The following is a 22089-nucleotide window of genomic DNA, read 5'->3' on the forward strand; positions in this document are numbered from 1 at the left end:
ATTTTTGTATGTTGATGACAAACCCGCTGATCTGAATGGCAGCAGAATAGCAGTTCTCCATGTGGCATACCCCATACTTCTCTAAAATTTCAGCTCAGCTGGTCGTGCCCTCACTGGTTTCAATGGGTCAAACTCCTCAGGGCCTAACGTACCACTTTTCTAAGCCAGAGTTTCCAGCAGTGTGATGCAGTGGGTCAGCAAGATATGAGGCACTGGTACGTTGTGATAGACACAGCCTACCCAGACAACCCAAACCAGTTAGGAAAACAGGAGTATTTGAAATTCACCTTGCATCAGAAATATTTATGAAAACATTGGAAAGACCCTTCTTTGCACTTACCTTTTTTTTTTTTTTTTTAATTATCAGAGCACTTTACACAAAACCTCAAAATTCTTTAAGGTGGAGAAAGAACATTTTATAACAAGCTCCAGCTGAAGTATGTTTTGTTGCAAAGATCCAGGGTGAATTTTTAAGTGAACATTTACTTTCTTGCTGGAATTATATTTCTTGAATGGATGTTGTTCAAAGAATAATTTTTTTGCTTAATATTTTTTTTCTAAACTCTGCTCAGGACTTCCTTGAATCAATTCTTAATTACATTTATTGCACTTGCTGTTATTTATAATAAAATAATTTCATTATCTGTTACTAAAGAACAAGAGGAGGACAGAAACTTAAAATCACTGCATATTCAAAGTCTGCCAAGCTTTGGGGTTAAGGGAACCTACTGAATATCTGGAGGTTAATTTAAAAAAGGTACTGGTAAAGACTGGCTGAACGTTTATTTAATTTAATTGTCCTCCAATGAAGTCTGCTGAGGAAATTATAAGAGGTGTAATTAGACTTTTCCAAGTCAGCAAGTGAGTAACTTTTTGAAGATAATACTTATGTTTTGAACAGGTCCCAGTAATAGCTGTTATGGCAACAGGCGGAGGCCTCAGAGCAATGTCAGCTATGTTTGGCCACCTCTTAGCTCTTCAGAAGCTAAATCTGTTGGACTGTGTTACCTATCTCACCGGGGCTTCTGGCTCAACATGGTGCGTATAGAAAATGAGATTTGTATTTTGAATGACTGTGACACCACATGCCCACACAGTGAGGGAGGTGCATCTCTTTTGAAGCCTTACATCGTTAATAAGTGAACATAATTCCCTGGTAAATCTATTACTGTTGGCTCTCAATAACATCAGTTTAGGCTTGCCGATTCTCTTCTTTGATGAAAATGGTTGGGCCAACATAGTAATTTTCCAAAGAGATTCAAGCACACGGATGATTTTCTCACATTTCTGTTCTTCAGGACCCTAGCAGATCTGTATGAGCATGCTGACTGGTCACAGAGGACTCTGGAGGGGCCACTTAAGGCAGTAAAAGAACAAGTGACAAAATGCAAGCGCAACCTTATGTCTGTAGAGCATCTGAAGTACTATCACAAGGAACTCGCTGAAAGGGCAAAAGCAGGACATGTGTCATCTTTTACAACTCTGTGGTCACTTGTTCAGGAAATGTTCTTACATGAACGGGTATGTACGTGGTCCTGCCACACATTTGGGAACCATCCGCTCATTTTCTTTATAGAACTTTAACCTTTGAAGGCATGACATAGTGTGTGGAACAAATCAGAAGTGATGGAGGCATCCTGGTGTGATTTGTAAACAATGACAGAGGATCTTGTAGCCAGGATTTTCCAGGGTAGCTAATGGTTTGAAGGTACCTCTGTGCCAGGGTGCCCAAAAGGTAGCAACTTCATTAGGTAAACTTTCAGAAAGGACTGAGCAACTTCCCCTGAAAAGTCATGTCTTTTTATAAAGTCTGTTTCTAGTTGAACACTTAAGAACTAGAGTAATCTGTCTTCATGTGAACATTAGCTCCAACCTTAGTAAAGATCTGTGGGATGCAATCAAAGCCCTTTGATTTTAATGAAGATGTTACTAGGTATCAAAAAGGCAACCAGGAAGGAAAGTGCAGGAACATGAAGGAAGAGGTCTTCCATTAAAATGGAACTTACAGTTTCCTCTGGGTTATAAAACATCTGCTATCTATTCATACTCAGGTAGATTGTGTCACTGTTTTTGCCTTTATGCTCTTCCAGAGGTTTACTGTGATATATTTTTTTTTTTTTATTTTATTTTTTATCTCTTTGATTAGCCAAGAAAGTACAAACTCACAGACCAGCGCAAGGCATTGGAGCATGGACAAAACCCATTGCCTTTCTATGCAGTCCTCAATGTGAAAGAGGAAAAGTTCAGTACTTTCAAATTTAGAGGTAAGTATTCCTAGAGTTTCTTCTGACTGAATAGGGCCTAAAGAGAGTTCGGAGGGAGGGAGGGTGCATGTGTGTGGGAATAAAAGGAGAGTATATCTGCTGCTTGCCCTGACTCAGTATTCGTCTTTTAATAAAATGTCTTTTTTGTGAACTGTTGGGTGTTGATTAGAAAGAGCAGATCAGCTGGGTAACATCCTTGGGCATGAAAGGGCATTTCTGAAGATCTGGGCCGAAGTTCTAGTTTTGCCACAGACATTGTGAGTGTGAGCAAAGCGTGTGATCTCTTTCTGCCTCAGTTCCACACCTATAAAATCACTTTGATTCCTTAGTTTGTAGAGGTGCTGTGAAATGTAATTGTCCCTCCCCTAAATACTACAGTGATAGGGGTATGAAAGTGGAGTGAAGTATGAATGATAGCTGTGATGGGTGTGATATGACACCCTTTAAATGGGCACAGGCTACATTAAATAAAAGGTATTAAAATGAGCAGATACTGGAAAAAAGCCCAGTTAATACTTATATGTGGTGAGGTTTATAGCTACTGTTCTACTGCAACACCTGTACGGGACAGCTTGAGGCAGGGAACCGCGTGGCCATGCCCACACCGCATTTTCTAGTCTGCACCTGATGTGTCTTCAGGCTGCGATGTTGTATCGCGCAGACTGGCAGGTTTGGGTTAGCAGAGGTCTCATGCCACTCATTCCTCACAGGCTGGATCACATTTGCATGTCATACATTTGATGCCTTCGATTTAGAGAGGCGAGTGGGATCCCAGAATCTTTACACAGAAATACATAGCTAAGCTTTTGAAGCTAATGTTGCAGCCTGTTTCTGAGGTGAAAAACTGAGTTCCTTTTGTATGCAAATCATCTCTCAGCTTGTCTGGAACTGGACAGTGTAGTTTGCAATACAAAGCCACGGATAGTACAGAGCTGCTAAGACTAGCAGGATCCATGGAGCTCGTGGACAGCTTTGTCCGCAGGGGAAGGGTGGGTTTTTTCCCTTATTTTCATTACAGTAAACATGCTATGTGTCAATTCTTTTGTAGAGTGGGCAGAGTTCTCTCCTTATGAGGTAGCCATACCAAAATACGGAGCCTCCATTCGTTCAGAATATTTTGACAGTGAGTTCTTCATGGGAAGGCGAGTGAAGAAGCTGCCAGAATCTCGGATCTGCTATCTGGAAGGTGACCTACATGTGCAATATAGTTAATCACAACATGGTAGAAAGCACGGTACTAGCTAGCCACTGGTCTGTGTACAACATTCCTTGCCAGTAGGTCTGCTCTAGGTCTTGATTCCATGGGCTTTTTGCTCCTTTTGTACGCTTCTGCTCTTTGAAAAGCTTTTTTCCTCCTGCCCTCCCTTTTAACCTGGCCAGATTTGGGAATGTTGAAGCACGGTTCCCCTTCCCATTTCCTGAACCAAACAAGAAGGTGAAGAAGGCAAGTTAAGGAAATAATAAGCTTTTCTTCCCTGGCCAGTCATCAGGTCTTCAACTACATTATCTGTATTTCTAGCCAAGGCATTGCTGGGGCAGAACTGGAAGGAGCTGAAAATAAAATAGAACTAATCTAGAACAACCCACAAAGGTGAGAACCATCTGAGCTTTGTGGGTTGAGAATGGTGCCACTGATTTTCCCTGCCCATAAGGATGAAGGAAGCGCTTTTAAACTCCATCAACTGCTTTGACTGACTATTCTGCCTCTGAAGGTGAAGGAAAGAGGAATCCATCTGCCCCAGGGAGATTTTTAAATCCTTGTCAGACTTTTAGCTTTTGGTACTGGAAACAAGAGTCCAGTGGAGACAAAAATCATATTTCTTTCACTGTGAAGTCTGCTAGAGATTGAATTTGTTCCTCATGTGAGTACCTGGCACAGGGCTTAATGACAAAGGATAGTTCTTTCTTTTCCAAAAGCAGACTCACATATGGAGCCAATTCTATTCTGATCCTGGGCCAGCTGAACTTCACGGAAATAAAACGTGCCTGAAAGGAAAAAACAGGTCTTAGATCAATTGAAAGAACAAATCAGTTTATAGAAAGGCCTTATGCTTATATGGCTTCGCTGTGCTTTCAAAGCTTGCTTTCTTTCACAAGTATACAGTAAACACTCTAAAACATTGTTTGGGTGAGTGACAACTCTTATTTTGTTACCCTGTACTATACAGCAAATGGTTTGTGTGCTGTTACCTCCTGAGAAAGAGCACTGAAGGGCTGACCCCATTGTCTGTGAGCTCCGTGAGCCCTGCTGCTTAAGCTGTGTCATGGCAGGGTCATTTCACGTGGGCCAGTAATAGGTGGCATGCATACTTGTAATAGTCGCTGGTTAACGTGGTGATGCAGGATTTTTCTCATGTGGTTTGACTTGCAGGTCTTTGGACAAACATCTTTACTAGGAACTTGCTCGATGGCTTGTACTGGTCCTCAAATTCAAATGAATTCTGGGAACGATGGGCCAAAGATATGGTAGATATAGGTAAGAGTTTCAAAATCAGTATTTGTTTTTGACCGGACAGTGCTTTCTATCCAGGAGAGGATTAAGGAAGATCCACTATTGCTACTGGTTATGAATAATCTCTAACATCTCCCTAAATTACTGCATGTTGGTTGCCTTCCCAGCATGATTTTCACCTATATCAAAATGATCACTATGTGATGTTTTAATTTATTTTATTTCATTATTTTATTTTTAACTCAGAGGCACGCTTCATGTTATTTACACACAGTTTTAATTTAAAATTTGCCTATGGTCTTCTAATTACTCCTCCCATGACTGCAGATGAGAAGGGTGGCTTTTACTGTACGCAAAAGTACAAAGCCAGTGTGTCATTTGAGAGAGTAAAAGACAAAAGCTGTGCTTGCTTTGAACAAAACAAAGTATTTCTTTGTTTAAATGGGATTGGTCATGTGCGTATGTCTCAAGCAGACTGCAAGAAACAGGGAGGGGAAGGACCCACGGGAAGACAGCAAGGGCGTCTAGCCAGTAAGGGTGCCTGGCAGGACAGATTGCTGATGGTTTTTCTCACGGTTCTTTTTATATTTCAGAAAAGCATTCCCCTGAGGATGATGTCACTGTCATCGAGCCTCCGTCTTGTTTGTCAGGGAAGTTGTATGAAATGTTTCAGGACATTATGACTAAGCGTCCACTACTGGGAAAATCTCATAACTTCCTGAGAGGCTTAGAATTTCATAAGGATTATATCCATCAGAAAAAATTTATTGAATGGAAAGGTAACTGCAACAAAGAGTTAGCTGCAGCGTGCAGGTAACATCTCAGATTTTTTTTTTTTTTTTTTTTTTTGCTTTGGAGATCTCATATTTAGAGAGATTTTTCTCAGGGTCTGGAAATCTGCTGAGAAGGAACTATGTTCATCGTGTCTGTTTCTTTAGGGTAACAGGTTAAAATGAACTAGTCTGTAGGCCACTCTTTCACCTCCTGAAAATATCTGTAACTTGTATCAAAGCATGCTCTTCTACAGGAAGTTTGTCACTCTGTATAGGTACATTTGTCAAAAGATCCAGAAGGGGTAGAATCTCTTGAGGTCAAGAAACAAAGCTAACACTGGAAGCATAAAGGACCGGCTGCAAGCACGTGGTTGCCCACGTGTGGTATTACTGCCGGATGATTTATCCATCCAGAGACCTCTCTTTAACCCTTCAGAAACAGAAATACCAAGATCCAAGAGTAGAAGGTTAATGTCACATAGGTTTAGACTGTATATATTATGCATCGAGCTTACACATTCTAAGTTGAACTGCAGTTTTCTGTGGCCTGTGCTGTGCAGTCAAGCAAAGTCATAGTAGTTTTGCCTCTAAATCTATGAAACAATCTGTGAAACGATAGCAAGGTGATGGAGCTGAGGTTTTGTGCATCACAAACCTTCCTGCAATCGCAGCATCCTCATTTATTTGATGAGCAGGCGGCAGTGTGGGGAGGACCCCGCGTTATTAAGGTTAATCTGACTTCAGCGAGAAAACACATGTTCTCTGCCTGCTCTGAGTCCTTGTCTTTGGTAACTTAAGTTTTCTCTCCGCTGTTTCATGCAACGAACACCACTTTTTTGTTGCTGGCTGCCATTGCTACATGGTTTGTTGACAGTAGCAAGAGATGGTGGAGCTTTTTTGTGGATTAAGGCAGAGCTCACAGTGTGCTAAGTGCTTTTGAAATGTTCAGTAAGCAGAAAGTCTATGTCCTAAAAGAGTCTGCTTCAGAAGAAACAAGTGAGAGAAGGAGAAAACAAGTAGCATAAGAAGGGTGGGTGAGAGAAGGAGCAAGCACATAGCTGAAGAAGGTGGATGAAGGATAAAATTGTAAGTCAGTAAACGTTAAATAAGTAAGTAAATTCTTACATTTGCTAGCTAGCAATTTCATAAAGGCAAATGGGTAGAAGCAGATTTCAAGGAGGATTTGGAGGAAGAGACCATAGGGACACTGAAGACTGCCTCAGGCTAGATAATCTACAAATAAAATAAGTGGAAAACATGAAGCCTGGAGTGGGAAAAATGAGCAGATTTTCTATCCTCGTTTGGCTGCCTGCATGTGACCAAGCTAAAGCCAGGTATGGATCCATCGCTAGGAGCCAGAGGAGATGCCAGCTCTGTGAGCAGAAATGATAGGCTCACGGTAGGTGAAGTCTCCAAAATACAGCTGCATTTTGAAGGCTTCCCTGCAGCTCAGGCTAGCTGACACATTAAAACAAGACTTTAAATGCCATGTAAAAAGCCTGATTTTCATGGCGAGAAATCTGAGAACTCATAGGCTGGAATTAGTGCAACACGTCTACAGTAGGGTTCATGCTTTCAAGGGAATTCCTGAGGCAGGACTTCTTTAAAGTCCCTTTTTGGGTGTAGGATGGAAAAAGACTCTCCCAAGGAAATGCCTAGCTCTGCTTCACATACCCTGCCATGCATAAATGCTGCATGGTTCCATCTCCATGATAAGAAAATGGGGGTAATGGAACATCAACTGAAAATACTCACCAGGACAAATAAAACTAAAAACTATGCTCAGTTTCTTCTGTGAAGGACTGCAAGCAAATGTCTCTCATTGCAGCAGAATCTGTGAATTCTCAGCAGCCATGAATGCTAAAATAAGCAAATAATTTTATAAAGACCTGACAGTGAGGGAATGGAAAAAAAAGTATGACTTATTACTTCAGGCTGCTGTCAAACCTTCCAGGCTTTGGAACAAGCTAGAGTTACTCTGCATGGTTCAAATCAACACTACAGAATGAGGCCAGGGAGGCAAAGAGATGGAAAGAAGTGCTGGAACTTAACCTGTAGTGTTTCTGCGATCAGCAGTTTCTTACAATACAAGCACCAATAACTTAAGGCTCAAGGGGCCTGTTCTTGGCTTTGCTACCTTGTTTTGTGAACTTGAAGAACACTCTTAAACCACTATTTTTGGTATTTAAAACCAGGGCAAACTTTTTTTTTTTAATTCCATGGGACTAGAAATGGTACCAAGGGAACAGCAGTGGCCTTGCTGTCTGCAGGGCAGACTGGTGGGGTTGCTAGCAAAGAAGAGTCCACCTAACAGAAACCGGCTTTAGATCTCAACTTGCCAGTTGGTATAATCCCCTTTCAACTCCTTTGATGTTAATGTGAGGTTTAATTAATTCAAGCAGTATTTTAAGCTGTTGATAGGGGATGCTGTGTGCATGATACGGTATTTTTTTTGCGGCGTGGCTAAGATGATTTGTATGAGAGATCACTGAAAGCAGGTTGAAGTCACATTTTTCACCCTGGGGGAGGAGTTTAATCCAGAGAGGAGAATGCAAAAGCAAAAAAAGAGCAATGCAAAAGTGCAGCGACATACTGCATTTGTTAGATGTGTTGCTACACTGTGAAATTGGTTTTGTTGTTTGTGTTTTTCCCAGTTCTTAGGGGCAAAAAAAATCGGCTAAAGTCTGCATTCTGTGAAAAAAATCACTCCCCAGAGCAGCTGTGAGGCCAGCAGAGTCTGTGTCTCGCCTGTCCTCTGCCTAGCTGCCTCACAGCCTGCCTTTGTGAGTGTGCCGGGGGAGCTGGTAGCAGGCCAGGGGTGCTCAGACCTGCAGTTTGGCGGGTGTGCTCCTGCGGCCGCGGTTGCGTGCTCGCATTATGGAGGGAGGTGAGCCTGCTCTTGAGGGAAACCAAGGGGCTGGACTTAACATGTTAGCACAGACAGAATTACCGAGTCCTCCTTTCCTACCAATGCACCACTAACTGTATTCAAAATGTTTTTCAGACACTGTGCTGGATGCTTTCCCTAACAATCTGACACCACTGCAGAAATATCTTTGCCTGATAGATGTTGGCTATTTCATCAACACCAGTGGTGCAGCCCTTTTCAAGCCAGAGAGGAATGTAGACGTCATTATCTCACTTGATTATGGTCTGGGGAATGTGTTCAAGGTGAGAAGATTAACATGCTCTGCTCCTTGCGCCCTGGTAGAACTCTTCTTGTGTGATTAAAACTGTTAAGTAAGTGGTTGTCTAAGTCTTGATCGTATACTGAAGGGCAAAGCAGTCTTCATATCTTGGAGGAGGAAAGAAACTTTCTTCAAGACCAGAACTATAGAAACTGTTAGGCTCTTTTCTCTGCGGTGGATTGCAGCATACACTCCCAAGGATCCTCAGGGAATGCAGTAACAATTGTTTGCTGGAGAAATGACCTTGATCTCTCTTGGTCTGGCCTCATGACAAGTTCTAAGCTTGGCTTTCATGCTAAGAAGCATCTTCTGACATGTGGTGAGTGGTGGCAGAAAGTAGGGTTATACTGTGGTTGCTTTGGACAACACATTCATTGCAGAGTGGTGCGAGGGACTGAATTAAGTTGCCATAGTATTTCGGTGATACCTCTGTAAGCCTGACTCTTGTCTTAGTGTTAGCTTTAAGACAATGACATTCTGCGTTCACAGCAATTGGAGATGACGTACAAATATTGCAAGATACAAAATATCCCATTCCCCAAAGTGGAGCTAAGTAAAGAAGAGGAGGAGAACCCAAAGGAATGTTACGTGTTTTCGGATGCAGAGGACCCCAGAGCACCCATAGTAATCCATTTTCCCCTGGTGAATGACACCTTTAAGGAATTCAAGGAGCCCGGTAAGTTCAGTCGACAAAACTGTACTTTCTAGTTAAGTTTGGGCCATTTCTTTTTCCACACCTTGGGCCTTTTGTCCTTTGTAGCAATAATTCTAAACGAGGGCACAGCCTTTGTGTGAGTGAGGCCATCCCGTCTCCTACCCATCGCGGTCATACACATATATTTGCCTCTACCACTGGGCTACGAATGAGCGTGCTCACTTATCTCTCGGGCTGGGTTTAGTTTACCACATTCAGCTCAAAGTACATGAGTTTCTACTATGGCAGGGGAGAAGGAGGTGTTGACTCTTTTCCTGTTAACCCAGTCATGTTAACCTGCTCGCCAAAACTGGGACTATGTTCCCCATACACAGAGTGAAATTGTGTGTCCCATCCAGTAAACCATGATGTGACAGAGGTAGCTGAGACGGGTTCGTATCTCCCACTGATTAGCCTCCATGTGCTGCTCAAGAGGCAGGGTAGCAAACCACCGCAGACGCAGTGATGTCGAGTAAGACACGGGTCAGATCAAGGCTTTAAAACACAACTCCCACTGCAGGGCATACTGGAGAAGGAGCACTTGCAATGGTAAGATGCTGGGGAAAAGGTAGGGCCAGAATTCTTTCTCCATCCAGAAGAGACTGAGAACATCTTCCACCTGCTTCTTCCCTCCCCCTCCCCCTCTCGATTTAAGGCCTAGCAGTAAGCAAGCAGGCTGGGCACCAGCAGCTTCTCCCATACCCTCGCGTTTTGGTGCCAGCCACCGTCCAGGTGGAGAGGATTAGCAAGCCTCTCCAGCAAGAGTGGTGATGATGTTCGTGGCCCAAGAGTCCAAGCAGGAAGAACTGGCGCGCGGCTGCCAACAGCTGGGTTAAGTAATTCTACTGTGAACTTGTTCAGAAAACTAAATAGCAGGAGGTGGGTGTTTGGGGGATGAAATGTATAGTTGGCGTAGGGGTAAGAACCATAAAAGTCACTGACTGCCCTACCTTGGCCTAGCCGTTATGTGGTGCTGGTACAAGCACTGTGGGAGAACAAGGTTACCTCCTTTGCTAAAAGACGGTGAATAGAAACAGCTGCCAGAAAAACTCCATTATCCTGTGGTGTACTCAAGGGAAAGCCTCTTGTCCTGCACTTGTTAAAGAGCTTTGCATGTAAGTTTGGCAGCTCTGTGTCCATGATTAGCAGACAGCAAGACCCTGAGTTTCCCAGGTAAGACAGCTCCTATCCTTTCTTCCTTTCTCCAGGGATTTCAACAACAGATGTGGCTTTGCTATGGGGCACACGCAGCTGGGTCAGTTCCACATGGAGGCCCATCGGGTGGCCCTGGGCAGTGGGGTCTGCTCTCAGGTCTTGTCTGTGAACGCAGATGTGAAGCAGCAAAGGCCGTGTTAGGACAAGAAAGCCTCAGCACAGACCAGGTTTTTCCAACAGTCTGTGGGATACTCTGCAAAAAACCAGACAGGCAGGTGCCTCTGCTGTCTGCCTTCACCTGAGACCTTCCTCTGTGCTGCAGCTTGCGCCGCTCTCACGCGCCACCGTTTGGGTTGTCAGGCCACGGGAACTTCCGCTCGCCCTTGCAGCTGCTCAACACGGCAGACGGGGCATCCGCTCTCCTCCCAGCTTTACCCCAAATTACACTGTGAGAGTGGGACCCCAGCAAAACGGATGCTTCTGAGGGAATGTTTGCGGAAGGTTATGAACAGCAGCAGAACGGGTTAAGTAAAGCCCCTTTTCTGCTGTGATGTTCACCAGTGCTCAGAGAATATGTGCGGTAGGGACTACACCAATGAGGTCACATGTAGAAACTCCATGAATGAACGGAGGAGATACACCTAGTAGAGGGGACTAAGCTTGTTCAGTGGAGGCTGGAGATGGTCCAAATGGCGATGTGTGGTGGGATACGGGCATTGAGCAGTGGCTAGCAGGTACAACAGGTGAGAGTGTTAGTCTCTCTGAATGAAAGGGGGGTGAGATTATGCAGCGCAAAGCAGCTTCTGCAGCTTCTCTGTGCTCTGGGCCCAAACTCATGAGCTGTGATGCTCACCTGCGTCTCTCCGAGCAGCTGGCGATGCATCCATCACATTGTCAGCCAGCAACTGACGTGGGCGGCTGGGGTCCTTGGCAACCTGCTTGCGTGGATTTCAACAGTGGAGCTTTTCATTTCTAGAGGGCTGAGAGACACCTTGTGGAATGTAGGTACTGATTTTTCTAGCTTTTGACTATTTGAATTCTGGAAAAGAGAATCAGCTTGTGAAGTGCCCATATATGACGCAACTGTGCATCATATACGTGTGTGTGAGGCCAAGACTGTGCTTGAGGGAGATGCCAGCTGTATCTGGACGTAGACAGCACAGATAAGGTGGGTTGCAATATCAGGAAGCCGAGTGGAGCAAAACTTGGACATTTCTAATACTTCTAGTCATAGCCTGTGCCCAGCGCCCTGAGATCACACTGCCCAGAAACCACTAGGTTAGACTAAACCCCGTAATGTCTCAAGCAAAATTAATGTGTCATTTTCATGCAGTTCTGGCAGATGCTATAGGGAGTATCTCCGCCATTCGTTTGTAGCCCCGCTGACAGTCATCTCACAATACATTCGTGGTTTGGGCATATTTGGTTCAGACTGCAAGGAGATAAGTGAAAAACAGAGGCAAAAATTTAGCTCTTAACATTTTGTAGAACGGAAAGTATGAAGCTGCTGAAGTGCCTGGTGAAGGTAATTAGGGTGTCCAACCAAAAGATTGACCTAACAGGGACAATTAACTCCAAGGAGTTGAAGGCTGAGAGGCTGATGTGGGGTGCTGTGTTTCCTCAGCACCTCCCCATGCTGCACCAGGCTAATCAAGGCCTGATCACAGAATTGGGAAGGTGTTCCAGGTGTGTGGCATGTCTGAGAGCCAGAATTACAGGGACTGGCAAAGGCTGTGGACCCAGGGGCACGCTGCCCAGGAATGGCTGTCTGCAGGGGCAGGATGAGGGGAAGGTGCCCCCCTGCTGCGGCATCCCCAGGGCTGCTCTTTAGCAGGAGGGGGAAGGAGGAGCAGCTGGGGAAGCTGACCAGGAATGGCTTTTCCAAGCTGTTGGGGGGAAGCGGGGTGCAATCTTTCTTGGAGGACGTTTTTCACAGCAGGTTATGCCAAGTAGATTGGTCCCCTCCAACACCGTGTGTCTTGTGCTCCAGATTCAACTCGTCATGGTGGTTTTTGTCTTTTCTGCAGGGGTAAAGCGCTGTCACTCAGAGATTGAAGAAGGCAAAGTGAATCTGGAGAACAACTGCTCACCCTACTACCTCATTAGGCTAATCTACTCCTCTGAAAATTTTGACAAACTTGTGAACCTGAGCAAATACAACATCCTCAATAACAAAGACCTGCTCCTCCAGGCACTCCGGAGTGCCGTAGAACGGAGGAGAAGCAGCAGGACTGGGAATCTCCCTGGCCATTCTGGAGCTGGATACCCCTAGGCTGGGTTTTCGCACTGTTCCCCACTGAAGGCTACGACAGTCACATTACAACATATCACAGTCACTTTATAACATGTCACAGTCACACTGCAACCACAGCATTCACTGTTTGCAGGGAACTGAGAAAACCATAACATTTCTCATCTTTGCCTTGTTCAAGATCCTAGCTTTCAAAAGGGTTTATTTAATCTCCTTCCCTCAAGTTTTCAGACCATGAGAGCCTCACACTGTGGTCTTGTTAAGAAATTAGGGTTCTGGCTAGCAGAGACCTTGAGGATCTCCCTGATGTTACAGCGTATGGTGGTGGTGATAGTGATAGCTCTTCATCTGTGCCTGTCCCTCAGTCCTGAGCCCATTGTCGGTGTCTTTTTAATGCTTTGTTACAAACCAAGTCCTGGCCATTTGCATTCAGTAATGTCCAGATTTTCAGATAGGCTGAGCAACTAGAATTTGCACTGAATGGGTGGGCTCAGCTTTGCAGTCAGGCCAAAGAGTCATATATCTGTGAACAACAGCCAGACTGCAATGTTGACAACTGCGTTCTGTCTGGCCCCTTCCCCTTGCTGATTTAGAAATTATTCCTTTTTTCCATTCCCGTGCAAGAGTTTGGCACAGAAATGCTGCTCCAGACTGCCACGAGGGGGGCAGTTACATTTCAAGGAGAGAGAACATTAGCTACAAGGAGTGAGTACGGTTCTTTTGAGTGTTGGCTGGAGGAAAAATTCTGCATAAGGCATGAGTGATTGTATTAATTTATATGGGTAGTGTCTTTGTGCATTAGAATGTCAAGAGCCTGAAACAAGCTTTTGATACCAGAAACTTGAGGTGCCTAATTACCATAGACTCAAGTACATTTAATTTAATAATTGTGACTGAGACACAAGCTGGTGCTTCTTACGTATGCAGACTGAATGTAGCATAACATAACTCGCTAACAGAATGCATAGCCACTGCATTTTTCACATATAGAGGTTCTTTTTCCCTTTACAGTCTTCTACCCCTAATATCATAGACAAGGTATTTTTAATAGGTGATGCACTAAAATAGAGCACAAATTAAAAAAAAGGAAATTCTTTATCACACCTCTTTTTTTCCGAAGGTTTTCCTCCAGTAATGACACCTGGTTTTCATTTGCTTTGGCGTGCGGTGAGAGACTTTGCCTTGAATTAGGAGCTTGGAACATCTTTATAGCCCTCCACTATGTTAAAAAGATGGTAGGGAAGGACGCTGAGCAGTGAGAGAGCTCCACAGAAGTCAGAGAAGTTTCCAGACTTCCTGGCACTGAAGGATTTGGACCTGCTTCTGGCTTATTTAATCCAAACACAGCATGTTCATCAGAACCTCCAAGGAAAATCTTACACATTTCTTGTGTGTTGGAAATTTACTTGATATCTAAACTTAGTTTTACTTGAAATCCAAAATTAGACAAAGGAAGGGAAACAGGGGTCTGCCTGTTCAACCTTGCAGCCCAGAGGCACAGGCCAGCATGTGCCCCTTGAGGGCCCATATAGTCTTAAACAATAATAGGATTTTTTTAAGTCTGTTTTTATATTTCAGACCCTTAAATTATGTGAGGGCTGTATCATTGCCCATCAGAGTAGGGTGGGTTTTTTATTTGTTTTGGTTGGGTTTTTTTTTTTGTTTGTTTGTTTTTGTAGCATGAGACTGAGGGAAAACGTTGCTGACCTGATGGTGTGGCAGGAGGACCTGGAGGGCATCTGTGACAGCGAAGGCTGCTGGGGGACACTGCAGGGTGGACAGACCCACAGCGGGCACAGTCTTATCCATGGAGCTTGTTGGGAAGCGGGGGCTGGCACGTGCTGTCCCTCGAAGCGCACCTGGGCTCCGGTTCGGAGCATGCTGCTTTGCAGAGCCTGAACCCCACCGACCCACGGCGCACAGCTTGCAGCGGCGCATGCTGACCAGCGACCTGCGTGCAGCTCTGCTCCTTGGGCCTTGTTTCCCGCGGGATGTCCGCAGGGTCTGAGGAAATGGGTCGCAGAAGCACCGTGCGTTTGTCCCAAAGGCCGTGCGCTTGCTGCTTGCCTCGGTCCCGCCTCGTGCCACGCGCTGCCAAACGGCTGCTTGAGTGGAGCACATGAAAACCAAAGTGGGCGCCGCAAGGAGAAAGCCGTCTCCACATCTCACCATAAAAAAGCGTGAGCGAAAAGGCAGATGACATGTCTATAAACGGTCTTGCTGTTCTGGTGTTATGTTTGCTTAACCACCGACAGTGAATGCATGCATGAAAAACCTCATCCAAATTGCACCCCAGATCACTGCGCTCATATGAACATTATGCTGGAAAATCCCCACAAATCTAGAGCTTGCTATCTGCTGCCAAACACAAAGGAAACAAAAATTTGTTCTTATAGTTGTTAGCTACTCTTTATAGAAATTGCTTGCTTGTGTCTTTTAACTGTTTAATAATATATTAATGAAAAATAAACTATTGCAAAGAAGCAACAGACCCATGGAAGTCTTTACATATTTAAACACAAGACTACGTTTTTCCCAGTTGTATTAGCAGTGCTTGTGCTAGATGCCTGCTCTAGGGTGGTCACTGGTTTTCAGATTTTCTTTTTGTGGGCACCCAGGATTGGTTCCCGTCACACATATAACTGGGAAATGTGTGACAAACATTTAGGCCGTTGCACCTCTGTGATGCCCCGTATTTAAGGATGCATGGGATTTCCTAAAGCCTTCGAACAATTTACCGTTCGGTACTAGAGGAGAGAGGAAGTAGGCAAGAGCCCTCTGGCCCAGAAACGGCACACAGCTTCATATCAGAGCGCTGCTGAGGAAGAGTTTAGGTATCATCCTTTGTGACCGCCTCTTTTAATCCTAATGCTAACATATTCTATTCAGGCAGCAAGATAGCTTGTGCAAGGATTTTAGCTTTCTGCTTCAAGCATTCACAACTGATTGATACAAGCACCGAGTAGCATAAAACTGCATGAAATGATAAAACTGCCGACCAGTGTAGCAGCATGGCAAGTCTACGCAGAGCCTTAAAGGACCCATGGGTAGATGGAAGCAGCAGTTTTAATAATGGTAATGACATTGCTGACAGGAAATATATCCCGTGACATCCACTTTCAAGGGATATAAACCAGTTCCTGGAGGTAAAAGAGTTATTTGCAGCAGGAAGGCGAGAATGAAGCGAAGGAGCACAGAGCACGATCGGGTTAAGGCTGGGAAGCCAAACTGATCTCAGTGCCCGAGGTAAAACGACACGACATTGCTTCAGTTTGTGCCTGGCCACCTCCTGGCAGCCAGCGCTGTCAGAAGACACGTGGTCAGAATAGGGCTGGTAATTTTGTCTTTGAGCATGCCTTCTTGCAGCTGCGTCTCAAGGCCAGTCCTCCTGCTGCTGCACAGCACGGTGTGCATCTCCCCTCAGCCTCTCTGGGAAAGCTCCTCTGGGGTAAACAATGTTGAAACACCTCAGGCGCACCCAGCGTGGATGCCACACAGCCAGCAGTCACTGCTGGCAGCAACTAGACTCTTGTTGAGCAACGGCAGCTGATGCCTTGTGGAAAGCAACAGCCTGAGCCACCCAAGCTGCTTCCTCAGTGCCCTGCACGGAGCCAGGACCGAAGCGAAATGAGGTGTAGGGGGTGAGGCAAGCAGAGCCGTGTGGAGGTGGATGGAGCCTGCAGCTGGGAGCACACAGCGCATGAGGCTTCTGCTTCAGGAAGCCAGAAGTGGTAACAGCACGAGGCCTGGGCAGTCCAGCTGCTGAGATCAACACGGGCCACTACATCACTCTGTTAGGGAAAACACTGAGACAACCACACAACAACATAAAATGCTTTAAGGCATTGCCCCTGTAATGACTGGTGAGCCCCAGCTTAGCTGTGGGTATGGATGCTTGGAAACCCAGACTCATTCTTTGATTAACATTTGCCATGCATACAATCACGACAGGCTTCCATCTCACGAGCTGCCTTTTTTTCAAGCCCCCCGCCTCCCAGCCAGAAGGACATCAAGAAAGCTCGAGGACTGCACCAACAGAAACCTCATGAAGTTGAACAAGGAAAAGTGCAAAACTCAGCACCAGGTGCAGAACACGCCCCTTTGTCAACACAGACTGTGAGCAGCAGCTCTGCTGAAACACCCGGCGGTCAGAGCGGACGCCCCATCAGTACGAGTAAGCCGCGCAAACAAAGCAAACTGCGCCAGCGGCTGTGCCAGCAGAGCAACCCCCGTCAGGAGTGACGAGGACATGCCCGTGAGATGGAGGACAGTCCAAAAGGCCAAGAGTGTAAGGAGGGTAAGTTGAGACTTCGTACAGATAACATGCTACAGGACACGCTTCTTTCCTTCCCCCAAAACACTATTATATAAATCCTACTCCATCCAATTTCCCAATAGGCTCTTGTTAACCTAAGGTTTTGGTCCTTCTGACAGCAGTGGTCTAGGAACTAGACTTCCTCCTTGCTGTTCTGCTTTTCCTCTCCTTTTACACCAAAAGACTGATTGTTCAGGCATAATTTCAGTTTGAGGTTCCATTAAAAATGAGTAACACTGCAGGAATTTTTTTCCTGGTAACCTCCTCCAGAAAGAACTGGCAACTACTCAGGGAACTGTTGGTTAATGTGTTGTAAAAAATGAAAGACTGTGGAGACTACAAAACACTGCAGGAATTACATAACAAACGTTCCCTTTGAGACTTCTGCCTCTGTGGTGTCCAACCCTCTCAAATCCTGCGCATCACTATCTGCAAAGCTACTGGCAGGAGGCAGCTTTCACTCGCAGCTTACGCCTCCTGCTCTGCTCAGTGCTCCCCATTTCTGTCTTGCAGTCACTTCACTTGAGCTGTCTGGCTTAAAGGTCTCCGCTCTTCCATTAGGTAACTTGGAGTAGGTAACGCATGGGTGACAGAGCCACTGCATACACAAAATTATACCAGATGCAGTCCTGTTTAATTATATTTAATGGCTTTACTAGATTTAATACATAATTAAAACAAGTGGTGTGATTAACTTAAAACATATCAATACATTTCCAGAGGGCTGGGTTAAGATACAATGGTGAAGAGGTCTGGTATTCACTGAGGCAAATGTCATTTTTCTCTTCTTGCTTCTACTACTTGCCACTTGGTTCTAGGCTTAGAGTGGTGATGGAGGCTTGTGTCACTGCAGTCCCATCTTTCTTAAAATCTCTGGAAATTTCTGCAGACTCTCTCTCCAATTTGATTTTGAAGGAAGGCGTTCTCCTGTCAACAACATGCATCACCAGAAGATCAGCTGCAATTCAGTCACGCTGTACATGTAAGAACTTGTTGGGCATCTAGCTCAGCAGCAAAATTCTACCAGGCAGAGGGACTAAGGATTTCACGTCACGGCCTGTGAGATTTTTACAGGTTCCAAATGCAAAAGAAATTGATTTACACTACAGGCTGAATTCCTGAATTTGGCTGCAGCTGTGTTTTCCATGCCTGTGTCTGGATTCCCAAAACAGCCTTTGAGGGAAGTATTCCATCAATGCAACTTTTGACAACTGGTTTGTCAAACCCTCCCTAAACTGGAGGCAGGGTTCCTTTCAGACCCTGCTGGAGAGAATGTTCAGAGGAAAATCCAAAGCACCTATTGCAGACTCCTGCTCTGATACCCTCATCTGCTGGAACAAGTCTTACCCCGTTGAGCATACAGGTAACCCTGTCTTCAGATCAGATACTTCATTTCAGTAACTTTGGTACCTACAACAGATGACATGAGAGTTCCTCTGTGTGTCCCAATTTTAAGTCATCAACCACAGGCAAGATAGGGCTGCCTATGGTAGAGGCCCAATTTGAAAAATGGGCTGTAGCACATCAGAAATGGCACAAATTAATTAAGGATGGACCATACTCAAGACTAATATATTTTACTGGATTAGAATCACAGAATGGTAGAATCGTTAGGTTGGAAAAGACCATTAAGATCGTGAAGTCTAACTGTTAATCCAGCATTGCCAAGCCCACCGCTAAGCCATGTCCCTAAGTGCCATGTCTGCACATCTTTTAAATACCTCCAGGGATGGTGGACTGTTCCAGTGCTTGACAGTCCTCTCGGTGAAGAATTTTTTCCTAATATCCAACCTGAACCTCCCCTTGTCCTGTCGCTTGTTCCCTGGGAGCAGAGACCGACCCCCCCTGCCCACAGCCCCTGTCAGGCAGCTGCAGGGAGCGACCAGGCCCCCCCAGCCCCCTCCTCTCCAGGCTGAGCCCCCCCAGCCCCCGCCCGGCTCTGGACACGCTCCAGCCCCTCAGTGTCCCTCTGGCCGTGAGGGGCCCAGAGCTGAGCCCAGGGCTCGAGGGGCGGCCTCACCCGTGCCGAGCGCAGGGGGACGGGCACTGCCCCGGCCCCGCCGTTTCTGTGACATCCATGACAGAAGAGCAGGACTTTTTGACCTCAGGACAGTCTCCCTTTGTAGGTGACCACTACCCAAACACAAACAGCACCAACAACTGCTCAGCCTTGCAGCACAGAGCCCCTACCTCAGGAGTGAGCTTTTGCTGGTTACTCTTTCAGCAGTCTCTCTGCCTGGGAACTCCCACAGTCCTTTCTTGGAGGCCTCTGTGCTTGAAGTAAAAGGCTGCACCACCACTGTGGGATGTGATCTGTTACTGTGTCCTGTAAAGTCAAAGAACACAAATAAAACTCTCCTGAAGTAGTGTTAGATGCAGAGTTTGCTATTTCTGGGTCCGTAACAATTTTCTCTGAACACCATTGTTATAACTGTGCTCTGGCTTCCTTTCCAGGAAGCTGCTGCCTAGTGAGGTGTCCAGAAAGAGATCTAGATTCAGAAGAAAAGCTGTTGATCACGCTCCAAAGCAACTCCTTAGTAAAAGGATGAATGCAGCCCTTGGGCAAGGCCCCTCCCGGGCAATAACCCGATGTCAGCCGCAGTACAACTGAAAGGTTGCTCTGCAAGTCACCCTGGGCACCCTCCTGCCGGGTCGTTACAGTGCAAGGTGGCAGGTGACTTGTATACTGCTGTCTGACAGAAGCAAGGAGGACAGCTCAAATTGCCCCAGGCTAACGACCCCTTCTTATTCTCTTCCCTTTCTCTCACCACCGCCTGCTAAAAGCACAGCTCATTCCTGAAGGAAGTGGGAACGTACCTATATTATTCTGTAGTAATTGCAGCCAGTCCTCCATCAGTGCCCGAGAAGGTGCTGCAAAGAAATACTCTGCCCCATCTCTCAGCCTGTAAATAAGGATAGCAGGAGGTGAATTCTAGCTAGTCTTACCTTATACCTTCTGTCCTTGTGGGTGGGGCAAGCACTGTAAGACCTCTCAGTTACATCTCCTAACAACATATAGTCTTATGAGTCTGCAAGCAAGTAAACCATATGGCTAGCTGCGTAGGCTTTTATTAGTGCACTTCTCTGCAAGACTTACTGCAACATGAAGGCATTCTCTTTCCTGATGTAATTCACCAGCCTCTCACATTTGGCACCGGGAATGCTGAGGGACAGGACTGCGGATACGTTCTGAAGGAGGATGAAATTAAAACAAAATGTCTTCTGTGTCATTTCTGCTAGGATTCAATTGTATACCAACCTGCATGCTGACTACACACCCATACTATCTTTTTCGGCTTCTAACTTTACAACTAGGATCGCTGAATAGGAAAATCCCCAGAGGAACAATGGACTATTGTGTTATACCTTAAATGCAATTCTCGAATAAGATACTACTTTTAAGGAGTATGTTTGAAGATTTCTGAAAGCTTATTATTCTTACAGGTCGTATCAGTTCAGTAACTGTTGAATTTTCACTCAGCTGACATTTGACATAGAACCAATTACCCCAGCCTCAAACCAAATCTTTTCTTTGAAATGCATTTTTACACAGCTAAACACAGAGATTACTAGAAAGATTCACAAACTAAATTACCTTAGATGCTTCTTTTTCATCATTGTACACATGAAGCTTCAATCCATCAAGTTTCACGTAGAAGCATTTCCAAGACCTTGAGCTTGGCTACATGAATAAAAATGGTAACAAAATTCCACTGTTAGCTACATATCCTATTGGAGTAGTGAAATCTTTCATGTGCAGCTTTCACAGGAAGCCTGGAGCTGTCCGAATTATGATCACAAGAGCTCTCTTAGCCATGGTCATCCCCTACAAAAACAGAACCTGCTGTAGTTTCTGGCATAGGTGATTCAGGAGGGGTCTCTCTGTGAGTCAGGACTGAACAAATGACATAACTTAGTGCAAGCAAGCTCTACACCATGTTGTGGTCAGCAACATCTTTGAGAGAATGTAGGTAATCAATGTTATGTCTATTCTTGGCCACTAAAAGCACCACTTTTTTCCCAGCTGGAACACTGGCCCTGGCCTGCTGGTCACAGTCTAGTTTTGTTAAGCGTGCGATTTCAATCTACTGTGGCTGCTGAATTCCTCTTCATTTCCTGAACTAACCCCAGTGGAACGCTCCTGGACACTGCAAAGTAGCTGCTATTTCCTACCCCACTGAAAGGTTAGCCTTGTGCCTTCAGGCCCTTCTGGATGAAGGATCCTATTACTTGAGTATATTCTTATTTTGTTAGGCCAGTGAATCAAGTTGACAATTTGGTCATTCAGACAAAAGGAAGGAAACAGTCCTGAGGAAGAGAAGTCATAACTTCCCTTTTTTGGTAAGATGGAAGTTCAGTATCACAGCAGACTATGTTCAGCTTATCCACAAGAGAGGAAAAACTAAATTTCTCTTCCAGAAGTCTCTGGAATCAATACCGGATTCAATTTTTTAAAAAGGTCTTTCAAGTTAGAAGTTTCAGAGGAAACATTATATGGGAGAAACAATCCAAGACAACTTGTTCACGTGCGATACCTCAGCAAACACTCAGATGTCTACATATTGGTGGTGAGTATTAGAAATTTCCTGCCCTGTTATGATCATTAGCCCACTGACCTGAAGTGACATTCTTTCCTGGGATAAGAATTTAGATTTTCATTCAGCTCTCAATTAAGCAAACCACTTCTTCAAAGATAAACCAAAACCTTAGTTTTTTCTAGCACAGTTAGAAATCACAAGTATTGGGAACATGGGAGTGAGGGCTTCCTCTACCAACAAACCACCACATGCTGGTACAGGGTCTTGAAGCTTGCATTTTTGTCTTTCAAAACACTGATTTCCCCCCCATCTCCAACTCAGTTGATATATTGACATCTGTATTTATAATCAGGGGGACATAATTAACATGTTCATACAGCCTAGGCTCTGGTTCATAAATCCATTAAATGTAGAAAGATAGTCTTCTGCATGATTCCCATGTCAGGGAATAACTCATGT

General features: G+C 45.0%; 2 protein-coding genes across 14 annotated transcripts in view; one reads left to right on the forward strand and one right to left on the reverse strand.

Moving 5' to 3' along the window:
• PLA2G4B (phospholipase A2 group IVB) overlaps positions 1-15254 on the forward strand; it is a 52453-nt gene extending 37199 nt beyond the window's left edge. For 11 of the 13 annotated variants that reach the window (XM_055715311.1, XM_055715314.1, XM_027804754.2 and 8 more), the window contains 9 exons: positions 902-1038; positions 1299-1521; positions 2147-2264; positions 3313-3450; positions 4636-4740; positions 5310-5495; positions 8494-8660; positions 9167-9353; positions 12554-15254. In XM_055715311.1, coding sequence (XP_055571286.1) covers positions 902-1038; positions 1299-1521; positions 2147-2264; positions 3313-3450; positions 4636-4740; positions 5310-5495; positions 8494-8660; positions 9167-9353; positions 12554-12798 — 1506 coding nt within the window. In that variant the 3' untranslated portion in view covers positions 12799-15254. Of the gene's footprint in view, positions 1-901; positions 1039-1298; positions 1522-2146; positions 2265-3312; positions 3451-4635; positions 4741-5309; positions 8273-8493; positions 8661-9166; positions 9354-12553 lie in introns of those variants that run through there. The other 2 variants (XR_008733063.1, XM_055715318.1) reach the window with 2 other exon arrangements.
• A 2465-nt stretch (positions 15255-17719) lies between these two features.
• SPTBN5 (spectrin beta, non-erythrocytic 5) overlaps positions 17720-22089 on the reverse strand; it is a 99137-nt gene continuing 94767 nt past the window's right edge. Inside the window, exons 63-67 of the mRNA XM_055715039.1 lie at positions 20688-20774; positions 20190-20281; positions 19910-19995; positions 19283-19418; positions 17720-18019 (exon numbers count right to left, since the gene is read on the reverse strand). Coding sequence (XP_055571014.1) covers positions 17890-18019; positions 19283-19418; positions 19910-19995; positions 20190-20281; positions 20688-20774 — 531 coding nt within the window. The 3' untranslated portion in view covers positions 17720-17889. The remainder of the gene's footprint in view (positions 18020-19282; positions 19419-19909; positions 19996-20189; positions 20282-20687; positions 20775-22089) is intronic.

Source organism: Falco cherrug, chromosome 7 (genome assembly GCF_023634085.1).
Source record: "Falco cherrug isolate bFalChe1 chromosome 7, bFalChe1.pri, whole genome shotgun sequence".
Lineage (NCBI taxonomy): Eukaryota > Metazoa > Chordata > Aves > Falconiformes > Falconidae > Falco > Falco cherrug.